At 45.5% G+C, this 23,641-nt stretch overlaps 1 protein-coding gene across 2 annotated transcripts in view; it reads left to right on the top strand.

Moving 5' to 3' along the window:
* Positions 1 to 23,641, top strand: part of DCC (DCC netrin 1 receptor) — a 592,501-nt gene that overhangs the window by 403,090 nt on the left and 165,770 nt on the right. For both annotated transcript variants that reach the window (XM_074568848.1, XM_074568847.1), the window contains exons 8-9: positions 7,870 to 8,026; positions 16,451 to 16,605. In XM_074568848.1, the coding sequence (XP_074424949.1) occupies positions 7,870 to 8,026; positions 16,451 to 16,605 (312 nt within the window). The remainder of the gene's footprint in view (positions 1 to 7,869; positions 8,027 to 16,450; positions 16,606 to 23,641) is intronic.

Below are 23,641 nucleotides of genomic sequence, written 5' to 3'. Positions count from 1 at the left end.
GGAGAGCTCATGGTCACAGGGAGGACGAAGAGGCCAAGAAGCTGATCATGAACAGTGGGACATAGTTGACTTTCCAGTTACTCTCCCTGTTGTTACTGGAAGCAGCTGCTGCACCGCTGAGTTTCGCTTGGAAAAATAAGAACTGCGTGTTTGAACACCACAGATGATGACAACGTCCGTGGTTGCCGTTTAACACCCTTGGTATTTGCCCATGAAATGCCTTCCGAGTCCCTTGGCTGCTTTACAAATCTTTATTTCTGCTTTTTCCGTGGGCGGCCGCTATTGTTCGGTGGGTCGGGGATGGCTGACGAGATTAACTGACCGGCATTTCCTCCGGGAGCTTTCGCGAGTGATTGAATTTTTTGCAATCAACAGCCCATTGCCCCTCATCCCCCCCCCCCCCCCTTAATTTTTCTCGGTGACTAATTGATGATGACAGATGTCACCTGCGCGGTGACGCCGGCGCTGCCTTCACAGCACTGAGGGGGGAGAGCAGTAGCGCTTCTCTGAACACGGGAGCTCATCAGTGGTGGGTTTGCCTGTTGTTTTTTTCTATTTTTTTTTTTTTTACAGTGTAGTTTCAGTTAATTAACAACATCTCTTCACTGCACGAACATTAGCAGCCATTAAGGCCATATTTGCCATTGATTTTTCCTTTTTCTTGCGAACGTGAATAGCAATTTTCCCAGCTGTAAAAGGAAAGAAATGGAATATAATATGCAGACGGACGTGCGTAAAGGCCTGCCTGTCTCTCACGTGCGTGGGAAGAGAAAAGTGCGTGCGCGTACCAGCCTCTCTGAGTCTCCTCTTGGAGAACCGGTGGCCAAGCTGCGTCCAAAACAACCTCAGGTATGAAAAGAGAAATATCTCAGACTCACTGCGGTTAAAGATACGATGTGAAAGTAGTTTGTATCATTTCTAGGTGAATTTTTAAAATAAAATAGTGAGTTGAGTCTGGGGTCCCCAACATCAGAAGGACCGTCCCACGGACACCATTCCTGGAGGTATTTAAAAGATGGGTAGATGTAGTGTTTAGAGAGATGGTTTAGCGATGGTTTTTGTCAGAGGTAGGTTGATGGTTGGAGTCGATGAACTGAAAGGTCCCCTCCAACCAAGGCAATTCTATGGTTCTATGACACGGAGCTGTTGGAGCGGGGCCAGAGGAGGCCCTGGAGATGCTGGGAGGGCTGGAGCCCCTCTGCTGGGAGGACAGGCTGAGAGAGCTGGGGGGGTTCAGCCTGGAGAAGAGAAGGCTCCGCGGAGACCTTCCAGCCCCTTCCAGTCCCTCAAGGGGCTCCAGGAAAGCTGGGGAGGGACTCTGGAGCAGGGAGGGGAGCCATAGGATGAGGGGGAATGGTTTTAAACTGGAAGAGGGGAGATTGAGATGAGATCTGAGGAAGGAATTCTGTGCTGTGAGGGTGGTGAGCCCCTGGCCCAGGTTGCCCAGAGAAGCTGTGGCTGCCCCATCCCTGGAGGGGTTCAAGGCCAGGTTGGCCGGGGCTTGGAGCAACCTGGTGTGGTGGGAGGTGTCCCTGCCCAGGGCAGGGGGTGGCACTGGATGATCTTTGAGGTCCCTTCCAACCCAACCCATTCTATGATCAGTGGGGATCTATCTTGATCTATGGTCAGATCTTGCACTGCACGTCCCATTTCCCAGGCATTTATTGTCCTCTTGTCCTCCATATTCCCTGCCACCCCTCCAGCAGCTCTTCCCTGTGAATGAGGAGGAAAAAATGAAAGCTGCTGACTCTTGTCTGGGAGAAGTGAAGGTGCAACGTGGTCGTCTTCTCCCTCTGTCTGCCCTCTGGCGCCTGTCAATGCACAAAAGAGGGCTGGAGGTTTGATAGATGTTCATCTTGGTTTCCCACCTCCAGCTGAAAGGTGGGCAGACGTTGCAGTGATGAGCAGAGAGTAAAACCCATAGGGTGGAACTGTCAAAATCTCCCCAATCTGTGGGAGATTTTGTGTTTCGGGTACGTCCGTGCTGTTTTGAAAGAGCTGTTGGCCTAATCCTGCGAGGGGCTGAGTCAGGAGTGAATTCCTCGTACAGCAACATCAGGCGTTGTTGACGCACATGAACTTCAGTGATTTATAGCGAGGTTCGTAATGTCATAAAAGAGGCATAATAAAAATTAGTACTGCATGACTTGTTTCTAAGAACATCATTATGGCACCCAGTAATAATGAATTACTGCGCGAGAAGCCGGAAGGGAGGAAGTATGTATGGCGACGAGGACAGATCTTTTATTTGGTAAATTAGTATCGCTGCATATGGGCTGAAAATCTCTAAACATATGCTGATGTACCCTGACGCCCTGGCGTGTGCGCCGTGTCGTTGGGAAAACCTGGCACCTGTGAACACATGGAACATAGAGGCACATGAGCTGCGCCACCGTCAGCTCCGCCGGCCTTGGGAGGACGGATCTGAGCACACGACGCCTGGAGAAATGCTTTCCCAATGTGGTTCTCTCAAACGGCGTTGTGCGATTAATGGGCTGGATAAAAACTGCAAAGGCCAAATTGTGTAAAATGGGCCCCAGGAAAAATAATAGGAGTTGCTTATGTGGAAAAGAGCGTTTTGTTTGACCGTAAGTAATGAGATGCCAATAACTTGCCCAATGTGATGCTTATTTGGGACAGTGAATTACGCCCGTTTTGTATCTCCGTTCTTATAGAACGTCTGCTTTTTTCCTAGCTTTTGGAAACAAGACCAAAATGTAATTGTTTAATGATCGGACCAAAACACTGCGATTCATTTGGTTCTTGTTTCTCCCTTTCACCGTTTCTCCCCCATTTAATCACTTAATGAGGGACAACGAGAGCTCCTGGATCCGTGTCCCAGGGCTTTTCTGGAGAACGTCTTCCCGCTGCAGGTTAGCATTGGGTTTGAGAAGTGATGTAGAATCATAGAATGGTTTGGGTTGGAAGAGACCTTAAAGCCCACCCAGTGCCACCCCCTGCCCTGGGCAGGGACACCTCCCACCAGCCCAGGTTGCTCCAAGCCCCGGCCAACCTGGCCTTGAACCCCTCCAGGGATGGGGCAGCCACAGCTTCTCTGGGCAACCTGGGCCAGGGGCTCACCACCCTCAGAGGGAAAACTGGAAGATGTAAGACAGGTCAAAAAGGCTCTGGAAAAAAAAATAAAAATTAAAAAAGACTAAATTCTCCAAACGCAGGAGTTGCAACACAAGAGTGGCTTGACCAGGCTAGGGCTGTACTGAGCAACACCAGACAATAAGCACGGGTTTGACGTTATTTCTGGAATTCAAATTCCGTGTAAATTACTTTTCCCTTTAACGCTGAGGTTTTGGAGATGAGAATCGTGTTCTTACGTCGTACTTGCAATTCATGCTGTACGATAACCCAGTTAAAGTGCTAAACCCAAGGAAAATATTGGCAGGGGGGGAGGGAGGAAGAGACTTGAATTAATCCACAAGGTTTATATTTTAACCTGAATAAACCATCTTGTTTTTTTCTGAAATGGTATGCTTAACTGAAAACCTGAATCACAGGGTGTTCCTTTTATGCTTAGATAAATCCAGTCAAATTTTCAAAAGTCTTTTAAAACCGAAATAGATAAAAAATTTGGCTCTGTATTTAAAAAAAAAAAAAAAAGAATCAAGTCAAGGAATTGATATAATTGTTAGAAGGCATAAAGAATATTGTAAGGTTTTCTCTTGGCTGAGAATTTTCATTTGGTGTCTTGCAGCGTCACTTTGGCAGCGGGGTATGTGGGATGTTTAGGGGAAGTGTGATTTGCAGCCGAGGGGTGAAGATTGGAGGTGTGATAGTTTTCTCATTTTTGCTGAAAAAGTATCGACTTTCGAATCTTACCAGCAAGCTCTAATTGACAGGATTTTAGAATTACAGGTAGCCTATAGCTCATCTCTTATTTTAACAGGTTTTAGGTGTAAAACAGTGGCAATTGCTTGAATAGTCTTCGCTTAGGTAAGGTTATAATTTAAAAAAACCTACAAAATTGATGATGTCGTGAACATTAACCACTTTCTGTGAGGCATAGGCAATTCCTACGTATAGTCCGATCTCTTGCGGTATTAATTCATCCCCCTGAAAAATGAGTATATTTTTTAATTTAGGCGTGTGGCAAGTGGTATGGCGGTAGCAGGCTGAAATATTCTGTGTGAATGAAACCCGGGCGACTAAAAGCGTGCAAATTTTAGTTGCTTTAAAAGCAGAAAAGTTAAACTCATCTTTTATCCCTTCAGGACTTGGTCCTCAGTGCAGCCTGCCAGGGTGGCTCTGAGGTCGGTATCACTGACGTGGAAGAGCAACGTGCTCTGTAGGCACAGGAACTTCTCAACTCATTTTTCATCTTAAACTTACAACTTTTTTTTTCCTTAAACGTTCCTGAACTCCTTTTGGTTTTCTGTCAACTGACAAATATGGAAAAAAGAAAAAAGAAAATGAGTATTTTTTTTTTTTTTGTACGGAGGTGCCAAACCTGTGCTGAGGTCTGTGTGTGTGTGTGTGTGTATATATATATATATATATATATAAAAAATATATATGTAGTCCTTGTGAGCACTCAAGTAAGAACATGAGATGTTTTGTAACTTGGATTGAGAGGATTTGCACCCCTGTCTTTTACCGGGAGAGGCTCATAAACAAACCCCATGCCATCTGTTGCCACCTCTGCTCAGCAATAACCATGTTACATCTTCCCGATACCAAATTCCTTACGGGATACAGTTAGAAGGGGCTTTTTTTTTTTTTTTTCTTTCTTTCATTCATTCATTCATTCATTCATCATCTCTTTTTGTATATCGCACAGAAGCTTTTCCTGGTCTCCAAAAATACCCTTCAAAGTGTAGACGGATGCGACTAATAGGTTCTCCTCCCTACCTGTCTGCAGACGTGAATATATATGTAAAAAAAAAAAAAAACCAAAAAAAAAACCCCACAACCAAACCAACCGATGAAATGTAGTAAAAAAAAAACAAACCCTGTCTCTTTGAGCTAGGACTCATATTCCTATTACTTTTAATTACAAACAGCCCGTGGTTGCTGTGCATGGGAAGCGGTGGTGATCTGGGATATCACGCCTGTTGTTTTGCCTTAAGTTGTTTTAAAATCCCATAAATAGTTGCCCTTGTGCATGTTTTATTTTGTCTGCATTTTACAAATAATGGCTGTAAACGGGCAGGTCCTGAACATCTCCATCAAGCGTATTTCTCCATTTTTGAAGGAAACTTGCTTTAGGAGTGCAGGGATGGGTCCTACTGGCAAAATAAGGATAAGGTCACAAGCCTCCTGGCTGATTCTGGAGTAAAACCGACGGGGAGGGGGGGGGGGTTGGTTCTGAATGTGAGGTGCTCCATTTGGCTTCCTAGATGGGGCCGTGAGGATCAGTTCCTCTCAGGCCTATATTCAGTTGGTTGTAGAGTCATTTACACGTGTGGAAAATGAATCAGAGAGTCCGGTTTTCTGCTGGCTCTGCCAGGGACGTGATTATTCACGCTGCCGGGAGAGCGGAGAGAGATGCGCTTTGCGAGGAGTTAATAGAAGCCGCATCAGGCTAAAATCAGAGCCTGTCAGACTCTGATGAAGATGGTTTAACCAGCGGTGGATTGATCTTGCGTAGTCATATGAAAGACTGAAGGATTTCAGCCATTACTTGCTGAGATAATTTCAGGTTATATGTCTCCCTGTATTGTCCTATTGTACTGTATATGTTTGCTGTTCAGTGCTGCCAACAATGACGGTGAAATTGCTTTTGTCAGTGAGAGCTCTACAGAGTTTACTGGAAGCCAGAGAAAAACCCGTGCTTAGTGGACTAGAGCTTCAGTCCCAATCTTGCTGCTTTTCACCTCATTTTTTTGCTATTCTTTCCATAAGTTGACACCTAGCAGGTCAACCACCGCTGTCTCCGTGGGGATGAGGTCATGGAGGGTATGGATACACCTCCAGGTTTTAGATACTTCAAAGGTAGATCCCACCCTTTGGTCATTTGAGTAACTCTTTGGGCTCCATCATCTGTGTTAGGTAGATGTCCTCATTCTCTGTGGGGGGACCTTAGACACCCATATAGATGTAGTCACCTAAATGTACATGTTTGGACTTGGGGCTGATCATAGCGCAGGTTTCTGAACACCAAATGGATTTTGGTGGAAGAGAGGTGCCAAATTGCCGTGCTCCACCAGGAGGATGGCCATTCGGTGGAGGAACCGTGGACCAGGGAGTTTTGTGGGGGAACTGAGAGGCTCTGCAGACCCTCAGGTGCCAAAACAGTTAAAAACGGGGAGTTTTCTGAATTGCTGTGGTTGGTTTAAGTACCGGAACTCAACTGGAAAAGCCCTGTAGGTTTGTCTGTGTGGTTTCTTTCCCAAACACTTGGTGCTTCTCTAGAGATGTTTATCTACCGCAGCCCTCATTAGAAGAAGACAATGCACTCATAATACAAGAGTCAACATGGAGAATAGCCCAGAAGCCCAAATGTGCTCGCTCTGACCGTGAAGCAAAATAGTCGCGTCGTTGTAATATAAATGTACACAGAATTAAGACTTTAGCTTTGTGTTTGCACATTATTTAGATCGGTGGCCCGTGACTAAGGACGCTAAATGCAATCTCACTGCAAATAAACGGATCACAACTCTGCAGCCAAAAGAGCTGAGACTAGGGCTTAATATTTTCTTTCAACACATCATTACTCTGGAAATGCCAGTGGGGAATTCCTTAATTCCCTCTGGTTTCGGATTGATCACAATAAATAAGAGGTGTAATAATATTTGTTATTAATAATAGCAATATTAATGGCTCTTTAGGGCTAAGATAACACAATGCTAAGCTAGTATTCGGTGAACGTCAAGCTTTTTGCATAAAGCTGTTCTTCATAGGCTGTTTAGATAATACAATGCGGTTAATGCACTCACAGTAAATTAATGCTACTAATTTAGCTCACAGTGCGTGCGTAGGGACTGACCAAAAAGATTTGCAATAATTAAAAACATAAATTGCTTTTTGGTTCGATACCAGTGGTGAAAACCTGCTTTTCAGGGCCGGTGTGACCCTTGAAATCGGACCTTATACCTCACGTTTGCCCTCGGGGAACGTTAGGTAACTATGGATGCTCCATCAGGTGCGTGTGCTAAATCAGGAGGTAGCCGATCACTTAAATTATTGTTAAAAAATAAATATTTCTTTTTTTTTATTTATGCTGATGGGCCAGCTTTCACATGGGCTTGATGGGCAACAATTAAACCCTTAAAGCTCTATAAAGAAGTGCTGGTCTAAAATGAATTTTACAGCTTGAAAGTGCAGTGTAGCCATTTCTGGATTTTCCACGTTGACCGTACGCTTTTCCATGGGGAACAGTGTTAACGTTAAGTGTCACTGTCTTTTCCTTTTTGTTTTATCCCACTTCGATGCAATTATCTACTAAGTGGCGTGCTGAAGCACCCGACTTAGTTTCTGCTCTTCCCAGACCGGTCGCTTCGTAGGCTTCAGGCTTTGAGCGGTCAATTACTGCTTGTTTATGAGGTTAGATACTTCCGCTTGGGGCAGGAGAGGCAAAACCAGTGAGAGAGGAGTGAACGAAGGAACGTATCGCACTGATAAGTCGTACAGGAAATAATTCCCAAGTACCCCGAGGAAGCAGCCTACTTGAGCTTTGTGTGTTGCTCTTCACGTTAGAGGATGGCTCAGGATGGTGTATTTTAATGTGTGATTTTACTGTTAGTTTCTTTTTTCTCTCTCTCTTTTCATCCCCTGTCATTTTATTCACGCTTCTTCCATGCCACCTTGGCCCTTTGTTCCGTAACACCTCAGCTGTGGCCACCACGGCACCTCCCGCCCGCCCCGACACCCCTGTGCCACCGGCCTTTCTGACTGACTCCTCTCCTTCCCCTCCAGCTGTCCCAAGTTCCAGTGTCCTCCCCTCTGCCCCCCGAGATGTGGTCCCTGTTTTGGTCTCCAGCCGATTTGTCCGTCTCAGCTGGCGCCCACCCGCAGAAGCCAGAGGCAGCGTCCAGACGTACACGGTCTTCTTCTCCAGGGATGGCGTCAACAGGTAGGCATCAACAGGCCGTGGGTCTCCTCTGGGTGGGGGAATAGTCCTAAGAGGGCCTGAGGCCTTCACGAGTGTCTTGTAAATGGTTCTCAACCTCGTGTTCTTCTCCCCGTGGTAAGTGTGAAGCTGAAATGCCTTTTGTTGCTGTGTATTTTTGTAGATATCACGTCAACATTTGTGCAACAGTGTTCGTTGTCTTGGTATGAAGGACCGTTTGCATGACAGTGATGTCTGTGGATCTTATCTCTCCAGCTATTACTCAGCTGTCTACCATAAAATAAAGTATTGTTAGCTCCATATTATACCTTTTATCTTCCTCTGAAGACACAAGCTCAAGTGTTCTTTGCATCGGAGGCGGAGGTGAATTAAGGCGGAGCCTTAATCAGCTGGAGAGAAGGAGTGCTTTTAGAGCCGCGCAAATGGTGTAGGGCCTTGAAAACAACCAAGGAGGGGGTTGTGGAAGTTTTACATGACGGTAAATCATGTAGACACTATTTACCAGTGGGACCAGTCTGGGCTGTTCTGGCCGCGTGGATTAGAGCTGTGCAGCAGATAGATCTTTTGTGATAATGGCACTATAGATTGATTGGTGTTTGCACGATCCCTCATCGTATGTGCTCATTTCACACTCCAGAAAGTACTGCCTATTTACTTGGGTTTTGTTTTCCTAACTTCATAAATGATTTTATGCCTGAGAAAAATTGTGCGTTTTAATCTTCCTGTACATCATTATGAAGAATTCCCTTGAAGTATCCTGGCTTGTATTTCTCTGCACTTCGGCTCCCGGCTGGTGGCTTGTGCTTTTGTGTGTGCTGATGGCAGCTCAGCTTCTGAGGGGACTTGAGTAGGAATCTATAGCTAATGGAAAAACCGGCGGATGTGTATTGCATTCAGGGGAATTAAAGAAGATGGAGCCCCACTGTTACTAAGAGGGGAGATTTAGATGAGATATTGGGAAGAAATTCTTTGGTGTGAGGGCGGTGAGCCCCTGGCCCAGGTTGCCCAGAGAAGCTGTGGCTGCCCCATCCCTGGAGGGGTTCAAGGCCAGGTTGGCCGGGGCTTGGAGCAACGTGGTCTGGTGGGAGGTGTCCCTGCCCAGGGCAGGGGGGTTGGAACTGGATGGTCTTTAAGGTCCCTTCCAACCCAAACCATTCCCTGAAAGTGAGCTCCCCTCTGCTGCAGCACGGCCTCATCCTTCATCTGAAAGGGCTTGGTCTTGCAGGCAAAATTTCCTGCCCTTCTCTGGACATCCTCATCTTAATCTCCAACAATGTCCAGCTTTCTTCTATAACGATATAGACTTTTCTTCATTGAAAGGTTTGTCAAGCATTGGAGCAGGCTGCCCAGGGCAGCGGTGGAGTTGCCATCCCTGGAGGTATTTAAAAGACAGGCAGACTTGGTGCTGAGGGACGTGGTTTAGTGGTGGTTTTGTCAGTGTTGGGTTGATGGTTGGACTTGATGATCTTAAAGTTCCCTTCCAACCTAGACGATTCTACGATGGGAGCGGAGTAAGACAGAGGGGACAGACTTGCAGCATTCAGATCTCCATCCTGCGTCACATTGTCTCCGGTTGTGACTAGTGTCTATGAAATAAGAACGACACCTTGCTGGAGCGTCAGGAACATCCGGAGACACATTGAGGGTTGTAAGGCAGTCAGGGAAGACACTAAGTGGCCGTAGCAAAGTAACGGATGCGAAAAGAGCGATGAATGAGTTTGGCGGGATGCAAGGATGCTCAGCGGCTCCCTTGTCGCTCCCAGTTTGGGTACCAAATTGGGATTCACATGGCTGAATCTGTGTCCTAACATTTGTCTGCAGCCGATGCCACCAGGAGTAATGGAAGAGGGTCCTGTGCTGGACAGGAGGGTTCTCATCTCCTTAAGTTTATAAAGTGCTTTGAGATTTGTTGATGGGTATGAAGTGGCCGTGACGTGGCAGTGCTGGAGGATACTGTTGTAATCACATCTCATTTATTTTAATTGTCTTAAAAACCTCCGAGCTGCCACACACAACTGGGTGAGTCGTATTCTAACTCAGCCTTTTCGTTTAGCACCGAGGAGAAAATACTGATATTCCTACACGAGGCCTTTAAATAGTGGGGTTTCTGAGATGAAAAAAGATGTCAGAATTGCTCACCCCCATTCCCTTACGCTTCAAAATAGTTTTTCTTCTAGAATTTTCGTGGTGCTGCTCGAAGTCCTGGGTACCAGCAGGATGCCTTAGTCCCATTCTCAACTAGATGCCCCCCTTCGTAAAGAGCCTCCTGCAGAAAACTCTGGGCTCGGAGATAAAATAACAAATAAATAGATAAAATAAAAATTCCACTATGCTCCCTCCAGCAAGAGACTCAAAATACCACCTGCGGTTTAAAACTTTTGAATACGCACCTGTAGGCTTGCAAACTTTCCGACAGACTGCGAGATAAAAGTAACGTAGTTTTCCTAAAAGGAAAAAAAAAACTTCCATGGAATTTTTGCGTTGTTTATTGTTTACACATTATTTTTACAAAAGAGCTCTTTTTTGTTTAGAAAAAAATAAATATTGGGTTTGACATTAACCTCAGGGATGCGAAGGAATTGTCAGAGAAATTATTTGAAGTCCGGAGGAAGGCGATCTTCCCGGGTTGGAGAGCAGGGAGGATTTGGGTGACGGCGTCACCGAGGCCAACAGGACACAGGGGACACACAGCCATTTCAGGGACCATCCGGAAAAATATCCTCCTGTGGTTTTGAACTCTTCCGTAAGGGTTTTTCAGCTCAGCCCTTTGAAAGAAACCCCTTTTGGAAGCGATGGCGCTTCTTGCCGCGGCGTAATCACCAGAGCCCTTCTGATGGGATGCTCTTTCATCTTCGCGCTCAGCTGGGCATCCCGCGTGGGATCAAACGGCTTCGCTCCCTGAGAAGGGTGATTGGAAAGAGCACTTAAAGGTAAAAGGCAAGTTGCTCAGAAAAGGATAAAACAAACTTTAAATCTATTAGGGAATAAATAAACAGCCAACCCGTACGCCCTGCACTCAGGGAAGCTACTGCTTGAGAAGAAAGTTTGTGTTTAAAAGAGAGATATTCTAGAATATCTGCTGATAATAGCAGGCTGTTGGTGAAAAAATGAGCAGAAACAGAGGATTTCATGTACAGGATCTGTTAGTAGAGATATAACTTGCAGTATACATTTAATTGTCCTTCTTTTCTGTTAAAATAGAGTGGAGTAGTAGAATACTAACGCGTGCGTTTCAATGGATGTCACTCTTCAAGGTATCGACATGTACACACATGCAAAGACCGTAAAAATCCATCGTGCCTTGCCAGAGAAGCGCTCCAGAAGAGAAAGAAACGTGTTTAGGTTTCATTTGATGTTATAAGCACACTGAAAAAAAAACCCACTCTATTTTATGCGCCAGTAAGAAGGTCATCTGAAAGATGAAAAATGCAGCGTTCGCCCATGTAATGGGTAAATATCCAGCTCTCTGATTTGTTTCCCAGTTTACTGCTGGGACGCTGCCCAGGTGGTGAGCTCTTGGGAACGGGGCCGTCCTTGGGTGCTGCTGCATCTCCAGCATCTCTCACATCCGCCTGCTGTTGCAACTTTAATTAATTTTTCTATTTATTTTTTTTTTTTTTTAAGCTAGAGGATGGTCTTCAGGTGGGAGTCATTGGGTCCATCCCCATCTTTAAACCCCTTCCGAACCAACAGCGTTTGTGTCTGGATGTCGCCCCCGTTTAATTGCAAACGGATTTAGAGCGGCAGTTTTGTTTTGTTTGGAGTATTTGCAAAATGGGCCGGATGCGATATTTCAATCCGCAGGCAGGTTCCAGGTTTGATCGGATTTTGATGTCGAGATTTGCTCTCGGCCTCGTTCTTTGTTCCCTCTTCTCGTCCGTCTCCGCTGGTTTGCTTCTCAAGGAGCGAGCAGTGATTCACAAAGACATTTTGATATTTATGCGGTAGCGGATTAGTCACCCCAAAGGAAGAGACGTTGTTTATTTTTGCTGATTTGCTCTTGATCTCTCTCTAAACCAAAAAAGCCAACTCCTCGATTGTAATCTCAAGGCGTATTTAATTACCTGTGCAGAGTTTTAAATGAAGTCTGCCTTCCCGGTGAGAATTTACACGGCTAAATTTAAAATTTAATTTACGATAAAAAATTCACTGTATTTATTGATAAATAAGGAGAAATATTTATATGGTAATGTATTTCTGTTTAGCATTTGAGATGAGACGCAACCCCCCAAAACACAGTTCAGTTTTTGATCGCAGCCTTTGAGATGTCAAGTTGGGTTCAATAGCGGGGCCTGATTTGTAGCTGTCCTTTTTGTTTGTTTGTTTTGTTGTTGTTTGTTTTTTTTTAAACTGACTGGGTTTTTTTTCCCAATATAGGAAATTAAATGCTTTGATTTTTATTGTTTTATTTTTTAAAAAAAGTAGAAAGTGCCCCTGGAAATCAGCAGTATTACAGCTGAACGTAAACCCCTTTGACGAAGGGCTCTCGTGCAAGATTGGGATCCATTTTATTTTTAGTTGAACCTTCACTAGAACTTATTTTCAGTAACAAATTAAAAAGCGCGTAGATAGTCACAAGCAGCTAATGGATCTCCCGGTTTAGCTTCCTGCGTGTTGCGGGCTGAAGAAATGAAGCAAGGGACCACTTTAATTGAATACAAAAACCTCATATTTGATTAAAGCCTATCTTCAGAATTCCGCTGAAGTTCGAAAACATCATTCCCAGATGATCTATTTACATTAGTTTGGAGGTTTGCTTATTATAATCGAGGACTCTGTGTTATTTTGTGGGAGAATGATAATGGGAGATTAAAAAAAAAAAAAAAAAAAAAAGAACTCCAGGTAGTAAAATAGTAAAAGCCGGTCCATTTTAAAATTAATAGCGCTCATTTCACAGCAAGGAGCATTAACATGACTTGTCTTACTCGAAGTAACTAATTAGGTGTTTGAAACATTATAAAAGCATTTGTTACACACCTAAGAGATATATGGGAAGTGTAATTATCTTTTTTTTTTTACATGCTGATACCGTAATGTAACATGATCTTCAGTCACTGGAAATTACATGTCGAAGCCTCCGTTTTACAAGAAAGTGGATGACTTTAGTCAAGGTCTTTTATTTTTAGACTGTAATTTATGGCCAAGATGGGTTTGAAAAAGCAACCCCCAAATGTAAAGGTGCCCGATTCAAGGATGTGGGGTGCTTTTTAGGTGATTCCTGCGTTGCTGTAGCATCTGTAGCGCATTAACCCCTCGCTGGTAAGCAGGAAGGAGCACACGATGGGCTTTCGGACGTTGGTGGCACTCATCTCACCTAACTTCAGCTTGAGTGTGTGTCAGTGGGGCAGGTCACTGGAGCTCAAGGGAGAAAGACACGTTCTACAGCATCCATCCGAGGTGTTTTAGATGTCTATTTTACAAAGACAAATCTAGGGTTGTTACATTCACAAGGAGTTTTTTCTCTTTGCCAGCTGGAGGGTTTACGGTGTCACAGAAGACATCACTGCCCGACCTGACATTGGAAGGTGGCTTGTTTAAACAAAAGGGATAATTTTCTCCTCACCAGTCATAACTACACGGCATATCACAGAAACCAGAAACAGTGGAGTCAGAGGAGATTTGATGGTTTGAAGGCGATGGACCCTCTTGAGCATCTGTGATAACCTGGGTGCCCAAATTCCAGAAACGTGTGAGCGGGAGCTCTGTGCCAGGAGAATAACCTGGGATTTCTGTCCCGTGCCAGGAAAATAATCAGATATTTCTGTCCCGTGCCAGGAGAATAACCAGATATTTCTGTCCTATGCCAGAATAACCAGGTATTTCTATCCTGGTTTACTTATTCCTCTAAATGTCTATTATCTGGCTGGGCGGGCTGCTGGCCGTTCCCGTATCTCAACCTGTCCGGAGGGAATCCTCAGCCATTTATTTTGCTTTATTCCTCTTGATCTCAGACCTGGGGTGTTTGCTGGATTATTACTTAGTCTTTACTTAGGAAAATCTGGAACTTTTTTTAATACGGTCCATTTCTTGCCTTTTTTTCAAGTTACAAGATCTTGCACTGCCCTCTGGGCTTCTGGTGGTGCGTTTGGAAGATACTCCAGATCTGATAGATGGAAAACCACGCTGTAGGAAGTAAAACATAAAAAGGTTTCATTTCCTGGGTGCTTTCCTGAGGTGCGTGGAGGGAGCGCACTGGCTGGCCGCGAACGGGGAAACTTCCCTCCGTGATTTTTAGCGTGGGCTGGGGACAGCCCAGAGTTTCTCCTGTTCAACGCTGCTCCCAAACTGGAAACCATTGAGTTGCCAGAGCGTAGGGTTGGACTTGAGTTAATTAACTTCGGAAACGTGTCTTTCTCTTGCTTTTTTTTACTGCTATTTTGGGATTGGAAGGTAGTCTTGTTGCTTTGCCATTAAAAAAAAAAAAAAAAGATGTATACAATGAGAGAGAGTTGCCGCCAGTCCCGTCATCCTGCACATGGGAAGTCACTGGGCATATTTTGTTAGCTGTCCTACTACTTGTGGGTTCCTGCATCTTAAAGGGGTTATGAGAATATCGTAGCTGTTCGGTTCAGGTGTTCCTGGCCATCTGATCCCCCCACAGTACCGCTGCCTTCAGAGTCAATCATAGAATCGTCTAGGTTGGAAGGGACCTTTCAGATCATTGAGTCCAACCATCAACCTAACGCTGCCAAAAACCAGCACTAAACCCTGTCGGTCAATTGGTTACAAATCTATTGGAGCTGAGTTCATTGCAGCTGTGTTCTTACTCCTACAGCTTGAAAATAGAAAGCGGAGATAAGATGGAAGACAATAAAATTGGCCAAGTTGGGCAAGCCCAGCTCAGTTTGCAGTTAGAAAGAGCCAGTGTCCTCGTCAGGGAGCAGCAGCCAGCCACAGCTCCGCTTTTGCATTACCAAGTGCGACAGAAAGCCTTTCTGCAGAATCACAGAATGGTTTGTGTTGGAAGGGACCTTAAAGCCCACCCAGTGCCACCCCCTGCCCTGGGCAGGGACACCTCCCACCAGCCCAGGTTGCTCCAAGCCCCGGCCAACCTGGCCTCGAACCCCTCCGGGGATGGGGCAGCCACAGCTTCTTCTGCTGTGACTTCTCAAATATGATGGATAGTGGCTTAGGGACTTGGCAATGGAGACATTAAACTCTCGTTGTTTCTGCTAAGGGACGATCAGACCATTTTCCCCAGGGAATGTTCACTCAAGCTTTGTTCAGTCAATCCTTGGAGGAGGGCTGGAGCGATGGTGGATCCTGGCGCTCGGAGGGCAGGACCTTTCTTTGGTCTGAGAAACTCCATTTGGAGGAAATGTTCCCCAAGGGAACAATAATCTCCATTCCCTGAATTGCTGCTGTGCCTGTTGCAGCCCAGAGAATGGCAGCAACGCTACAAAAGGTTTGACAATTAAATTGACTGTTGATTCAGTCTAAAATGATTTTTTTTTTTTCTGCAGCATGAAATCTACATTATTGTTGTTGTTGGCTTTGCAGAGGGCTTCTAGTAAAGGAGGGGCGCGAGGCACACCACCCATAATAAATCAGTTACAAAAGCAATTTTACCTACTTCTTTTTGCAGATTGCCCATGAAATGACTGTGATTTCGTCCAATTTAAACCCTGCTTTACTCCTCGGGGATTGGTTTTTTCCCACATAATCCCGCGTTAATGACCCTGGGGTCTGGATCTTTCTCCCCGCTCGTTTTCTCCCATCCCTTCAGCTCAGATGCCCCTTTGGTTCTGGGCGCTCATGGCACCAGGAGAAATTCTGTGGCTCTTGCCCTGTTGGGGCGATGATGTCCTGCGCGTCTCCCTGGCCAGGGGCTGCCACCTCCCGGTGTCCGGGCTGTACCTTCACGCTGGAGACCACTGGAGACCAGGACTCACCACTGGGAGCAGCTGGTGGAGGAGCATCAATGGCATTTTTTGCCGTGGCTCAGGGATGGCAAACTGCTGGCCCAGTTGGGCAGAAATAGAAACGTGGCTGATGCCAGCAACGACGTGCGTCAGACCCCGGTTTTCATCAGCTGGGTGTTTACGCTCCAATATACAGCTCATTTCCTATATCAGGGATGCGTTCCTTTAGCAAATAGCCGTTTCTTTCCATCAGTTTTCCTTCTTTTGTTATATTAAGAACAGCAAAGAAGCAATACACTATATACCTTACGAAGTGTTAAAATATTTTAAGTCTTTTTTTTTTTTTTTTTTTTGTTGTTGTAGCGCTTGCAGCGTTCCCAGTGGGCCCTATTACTTGAATTAGGCTTTTTAAAGTAAAACTCAAAAAAACCCCGATAGATAAACAAACTTCAAACTGAAGTTTGATAAGTAATTGTACCATCCAGGCTGCCAACTGCATAAATAAGTCATGCTTTAAGATCTAAATGCATTTTAAAATGGGCTTTTTTTTTTTTTTTTTTTTCAGGGAACGGGCCGTCAACACGTCTCAATCTGGGACGCTTCAACTTACCGTGGGCAACCTGAAGCCGGAGGAGACCTACACCTTCCGAGTGGTGGCGTACAACGAGTGGGGCCCGGGAGAGAGCTCGCAGCCGGTCAAGGTGGCCACGCAGCCGGAGCGTGAGTGTGCGCGGGATCGGGACCCCTTGGCGAGGGCGGCAGCGAGAGCCGTAGCCACAAACCGCAGCTCTGCAGTGCTCGCAGGGCCGCGGTGTGAGGTTTTCGTACAGCTCCTCTGAAAAAATACGGCCCTTACGTGCAGTGAATAAAACCTTTCCTCGGTTTGGGCTGGTTTTGGCAGAGCATCTCAAGAGCAGCATATTGGTGGTTTGTGTCGTGACTTCGATGCTCACGCGTCCCATCTATTACGCGACAGCGCAAGTGGCACCAAAATCTACGCTGTGGTACATGAGGTGTTGGTTTTTTACTAGGAAACAAGATAAACTCACTGAAAGATACAAAAGTCTTTCCCCCGGCGTAAACATTTTGGCTTATTGGTGTTTAAAACCAAATATTTTCCATTAGTTTACTGTTTAGCAGTAAGGTGGTTTTTTTTAAAAAAAAATAAAAATCTTTGGAGCAGGTGGAACCTTTCAGCAGCCACTTTCCTCTTTCTGTACGTCTCATTTTATTATAAACATTTGCTCATGTCTGTTGTCCGGAAAGAAGAGATGTTTCTTCTGGTTGAGTTTGTCCCGTTGCAGTCTTTCTTGGGTGGAAGGGCCGTTGCAGGGAGAGGATTGAGGCATCGTTTGAGCCCTCCTATGGCAAAATTAATTTTTTCAGAAGAATCGGCCCTAAAAATGGGACTGGTATCTCCTTGTTAGCCCAGAGGTGGGTGCTGGGTCTCACCCTGGTGGGCGCTGGAGTGCTTTGGTGAGCCACGGGGGGATGATGGTGGGATGCTGAGCTGCTTTTACGCTCCGTCGGTAAATCCCTGCCAGAATCCGCTCCCCCTCTGTAACAAAGCGGAAAATCTGATGCTTACCAGAAGCACAGGAACTGTTTTACATGGTCACACGTCGCCAGGGGCAGAAATTTCACTGAGAGGCAATATTTGTCTGAAAATTCCTCGTTGTGTTGAAGGTACCAGCTGGTAAACCCTGAAATGTCTTTTCTTGATTCGTTTGCCGCAGGTGGCTCATTGCTGGGAGCAGGGAGAGGAGGTGGAAATGGTTCTCCCCGGGGGGTCTGGAGGGGAAAGAGGAGCTTGGAAGCAAATCCTAGGATAAGACGAGCCTCCGGAGGTGGCTTTAAGGTGGCTTTTGAACTGTTCAGTTCCTTTTCCAGTTAAGCTGAGCCCCAGGAAAGGCGTCTATTAGGGCCCGTGGGAGGATGCGTGACGTCCCCTGACCAGGCGTGGGATGTTGTGAGCGAGGGGGAAATGGACCTTTCAACTTAGATTATGCCGTGATTTTACGACTATAGCTTTATTTATCACAAAACATGAGTTTTCCTCCCTGTCGTCGCTTCCCAGCCCGCCAAGAGCAGTGTCGTTAGTGAAATACCACCCGAGACAGGTAACGCTCTGTTTTTCTGGGTGGCCTTGCGTTTTCGGTACCTCTTCAATTCCCGCTCTGAGATTGCGCCGCCACTTACCGCACTCGTTTGCGGTTACGCTGCTGCCGTCTGCAGACACGAGCAGGGTTGTATCCTCCCCCTTTTTGGGAGAAATAAGTCTTGAAAGCCAATTTATGAATATGAACCTTTTGAAAGTAAGGCGTTAAGTAACTAACCGTCAGCATCATTTAGCTGTCAGTAATTTGTCCCCGCTTAGACGCACACGCACAAAAGCGCATATACGCATTTCTCTGTGTGTTTGTATTTTATATATGTAATGTATCTATGTATTTATGGCAGTAAAATAACATTTCAATCTGGAAAATGCCTTCCCCCTCGCAAAACCCTGGTGAAAAGCAAGCGCCGCTACCCCCCGCTGTTACTGTCTGAAGCTGCCACCGCGCAGTTACTGGCTCCGTTTCGTGTGTAGACATTGGGAATATCTTTCCTATTTTAATAACTTCAAGATTTCTCTAACGTGTCAAGTTTGAGCATGGGGGAAATATTGCTTTCCATTTTTCTTTTCCCCCCTTTTTTTTTTTTTTTTTTTTCCACTGTTGACCAAATTATCTTATCATTTTGAAAGCAGTCCTGGGAGGCAGTCAGCTTCCATGTGGCTGTCTTTTAGAACATGCTGTAACTATTGTACAATAAATTACATGGCTGCACATAAATTGAATTTCCACATTATTTGAAAATATCAGAAGTATTATGCAATCTGGCATTGTTAAAGAAGAAAAAGCTGATGAAAAAGGACATCTGAAATTCATGTCTGTCGGCGCCTGTTTCTGAAAGTGCATACATTTGCTCAATAATCAGTTTTAAAAGATCAACAGAACAAGTTCCAGCTATTTGAAATAATCATCCAGAATGTATGGGCTGGATTTATATGAAGGTTTTTGTCCCCAGATTAATAGACAACCCCCCCACACTTTTTTTTTTTTTTAAAGTATACTACAACCCCTTTTTCTCTGCCTTTATGGTATATAATTTCACTACAGTATTATCGGCCCGGATTTAAATCCCTGCCTGCTTAAGCCATGTCTAATCTTTTCATACCACATGTGGCGACTTTGTGAGTTATTATTTTGGCTCCTCAAGATGCTGTGAAAGCGGCTTGGTAGCAGGGGATAAAGAAACGCATCTATTCTCGCCAGGAGGATTGGAATTGTCCATCCGAGCTTTGAAAGCTGTTCCCTGCTGTGGGACCAGCTCCCTTCTTTTTCACCGCCCTTATGAATTAAAACTGGTTTCCTTAAGAAATCTGTGTCTCCGGGATGTGTGTATTAGTTGGTGAAAGAGGAGATGAAGAGGAAAGCGCGTTGCCATGCCCCAGAGAAACTTGACGGCATCACTCCAGCCTCGGAAAGTCGCCTCTTCTCATCTCCCTTCCATGGAATAATTCAGCGTGCGCTGGCGTCTCAACTTCTGCCCGAGCATCGTTAGGGGCTTTGTTAAGGGATAATTAATTCCCGTACCCTTCTGAAGGTAGGGCAGTATTGCTGTACCTACTGACGAGAAGCCCGGCTGCGTACCCCTATGTCTCCCCCTCTCCTGCGCTGTCCTACGAGGGGCAAATCTCTGACACCCCCACCCCGTGGTTGCCCCCAAGGTGGGGAGCAGCCGGGAGGAGCCGAGCTCCCCACCCCGATGGCCTGAAAATGGAAATTCTGAAACAAATAGAGAGATTTGTAGGGGATTTATGTAGCAAGGGCAGCGTTTTGCAGCAGCTATAGAGGGTCTCCTACTTGCCTAGGAGACTTGGGTGGCCTTGGTCACCGACATCCACCCCTGCCTAAATACTTCCGGAATTACTTTCAATTCCCATTGGAGGCCAGCGCATCTAACCTCAGAAATTAGTCCCTTTCTCGTTTCAGAATTTCATATTTTTTTTTGTGGTTATGGTGAGGAAGCATTTGTATTATTTCTTTTCTCGTTTGATCACTGACTGGCTGCGCCTGAATTTTCTCGCCAAGACAAATAGCACCAAAAAACTACCATCGGTACTGCATTAAAGCAGTTGCACCAGAAGCTGTCGAAGTTTCTGGTTTTAGTGTGGTTTTTTGTTTGTTTGTTTGTTTTTTCCCCCTCCAAGTTTGTCAGTGGAGACAATATTCTTCGAGGTTATTGCACAGGAAACATTAAAAAGACAGGGACAAAATTTCACCTGCAGCCTCTTTTAACATACATTTCTTCTACAAATGTCAAAAGCGCATAGAAAATTACAAGACCATTAAAATCAATGCGGTGAAATTCCACGTCAAAAAGCAAGGGAAGGGGGGGATGTCTTTAAAGCCCACGTGGATGACAATTTTATCAAGCGGTAGTCAAGTCCATAGATGTTGATCTGCGCAAATTAAGTTTGCAAAGTAAACGTGTGCTGGAATAATTGAATTTTTCTGAAGACTTGTATCAGACCCGTCCGTTTTAGACACCGAGGCAGAGACGGTGCCCGATTGTCACCTCTCCGGGCTGGCCGGGGTCCCCAAGCAGGGCTGGCCCCTGCCGCTGTTGGATGCCGAGTATTTCAGAGGGCCCTGGTGCCCCCTTTGCTCCCTGCTCTGCTATTTTGGGTACCAGTTTCAGTCACAAGGATGATAAAGTTGTTACTATAAATGATGCTGAATGAGCTCATGATGGTCAGGGTCTTGCTGAAATGAGAGCCCTGGCATGAGTTTGGGCAGGCGCTGCAGGTTATCCATAAAACCTCCCATGGTGGATCATTGAAGCTTCTTGGTTTCTCCATCCCCAAGACACAAATAATCGATGTTGAGAAAAGATGTTTCCAGGTCCCTTCCAGCCTGGGCTATTCATTGAGTCCCTGACTTTCCGTCACTCCCAGGTACAGTTAGTCTGTCCACGCTGCTTAAACCATATCCATCAGTGGCAGGGATTTCCCTTTCCATCCTGTACTGATGTAACAAAAATTAATAATTTTTAACAGGCCTGCAGCTAGTCCCATCTAATGAGGGAGCCATGGGCTCCATCAGGAGCCTTCTCCGCCGCGGCCCGTCCCGCGTCGGCTGTCACAGTGGTGGACCGAGGACGCGAAGGTCCTGCTCTCCATATATCAGTTTACAGCAACATTACATACGTTATTTTAAAGGAAAAAAAAGTCTCAGCCGGAGTCTGCATTCTCGCCTTGCCAAATTTTGTGTGTAGAAAAAGATGCTCAGAATAAGGAATGGCCGCGTTGGTTTTGGGCAGCGTCTGTTTTGCAAGGCGCAGGGGTACTTATATATATATTATATATCTTTCATCCATTTATCAATATATGCAAGAGCTGGGGCAGGCAGAAACGCGAGCGTCTCCGGTGCAGTGCCTCGGCAGTGAATTTTTCTTGTCATTTGATGAAAGGGCGAAGCAGTCCTGAAAAATGCGTTCTGTGGAGTCATTAATATCCTCCTCATTTGTGTGTATTCTTCCATAATGGCTCAGTGAAATACACCCTGGGGTAACTTCATGCCATTCGTGCATGGTTCTTTAATTTTACGAGTAATTTATGTGGAGCATCGGGAGGTGGGGCGGGGAGGTGGGGGGGAGGTTTTCAATTGCTTTAAATTTTAATGAAACGTATCTTCTTGTCTAAAAGTTGGGCAGACCTAAAGGAAAAGGTGGTGGCGTCTGTTTTTCTGTCCGTCTTTGAGTCCTGCTTCCGGCTTCCCGTCCACTTTGTCGATTTTGGGCGTCTTTTTCTTGAGAGAAAAGAGCTGGTTTCGGGCTCGACGCTTGGAGGAGGCTTCACGTTGCGGGAGGTTGTTGCAGGAGCAGGGTGAGGTCTTGCTTTAGCCTGGTCATGGGGACACCGGTGGTGTCCCCGGCCACGGATCTGAGTATCCTTAGAGCTCTCCTCTGCAACGGAAAATAGGAATTCAGATCCCCTGAATGAATTTTGTCGTTTGTTTCCCCTGCTTTTGTTTTTACGCCGGGTTTAATTTCGAAGAAAGCAGAAATTTATTTTTATTTTGTGGGGAATCTCAGCCATTTTCCCATGGCAAGCGATCTGCCTGCTCCCGCTCCCAGCTCCCGTTCCCAGCTCCCGTCCTCTTCTGCCACCTCGGGGCTGGGTCTGAACGTGCCCCGGGGGGTGGTCAGCCCGGAGTTTGCTTTTTAAATACATTTAAACTGGAGTCAGGGCTGTTAGCATTGGTGATTGAGATTAAGGATCACCTCCTGCTATTTTATTCTTCAGACTCTGGTTAGTTTTAGTGCCATGGCCTTTTTTTTTTTTTTCCCCCCCCCGTTCTATTTCCCCTGGAATTTCTAGTTTCTCTTGTGGAAGAAAATGCAGTACTTCAAGCCAGATTCAGTGACTCCGTCTGCGCTTACCTGCCAAATATTTGGTTCCCCGTGCGTCATGGGGAGGCTGATTAAGACTTTCGTAAAGGCAGTTTGCAATAAAGAGATACAAGGAGGGATCAAATAAGAGAAAAATGAAAATTTATATTGTGCTGCTTCATAGAGACTTTTGAAAAAAGTTGCGAAGAGGAGGAGAGGAAAATATTCAGCACATCTATCTTGGAGCTTAGATTGGTTCTCGCCTCCTGTTTAAGCAGCAAAAAAAGGGGCCAGGTGAGAATGTGGCCAGTTCTTCCCAGCATTTCTGCAAAACTCACCATGATCAGAGGCTTCAAGCTATTTACTCAGTTGAAAAATTTACACCTTCCCAAGTCATCTCCATCACCGAGAGCATTTCCACCCCGCAGTGGTGCCACCCCGTTGCCTTCTTGTCTCAGCTCGGTCCCTCCTGCGGCCAGGTGCCCTCTGAAGGGCACCTGATTAAATTCTTACTGAATTTTTACTTGACAGATAGTGCTACCTCCAGAAGCTCTCTGGAGTTGAAGTTTCCAGCTGGCTCGTGCAACGCCCCGGAGCAAGGTGTTTCATCCCCGTACATCGTCATCCCTTTGTTCTAAAATGGGCAAAATGGTGAAGACAGGTGGGAATCTTCATCCCCTGTAGGTGTCTTGCAAACCCTTCTTTTCTCTGAGAGAGGAGGGCGGATTCTGGCTCATTAAGAGCAGGAGAATTTGTTACCGCCTCAGTAGACTAAGAGTTAAATTAAAAACCCAATAAAGCCCAGAAAGTAAAAATGTTCATTTTCAAACTGTCTTGGGTTCAATTTAAAGCGCCACGAATTGCTTGCTGTTCATCATTCATCTTAATTAACTGAAATAATGCAGTCAAAAGCTTTTCTTTTGGGGGTTTTGTTTGGTTGATATTTTTTTTTCCTGGCTGGCTCTTCTGCCTTCTTTGAAAAGCATCCGTCTCATTAGAAAGTTGCATTGCTGTATGAAACATGATAATTAAAATTGAATTCAAATGACTTTGCATCCCGTTTGTGAGACCTTCTTAGGTCTTGGTGTCCTCAGTTGCACAGGGGAAGAGCCCCGGTAGATGAGAAATACATATTATTTCAGATGTAGACACTGAATCCTTCCTACCGCAGTCGTCAGGAGGTATCTCCATGGCTTCATGCTTAGGGTGGAATTGCTGGTACAAGACGAATCAGTGCCAGGTTCAGGTGTTGTTTTCCTGTAGATTTAGATGAGATCTGAGGAAGGAATTCTTTGCTGTGAGGGTGGTGAGCCCCTGG

This window comes from Larus michahellis, chromosome Z (genome assembly GCF_964199755.1).
Source record: "Larus michahellis chromosome Z, bLarMic1.1, whole genome shotgun sequence".
Taxonomy (NCBI): domain Eukaryota; kingdom Metazoa; phylum Chordata; class Aves; order Charadriiformes; family Laridae; genus Larus; species Larus michahellis.
The sequence above is the reverse complement of the archived record's forward strand: the minus strand, read 5'-3'. Positions and strand labels throughout refer to the sequence as shown.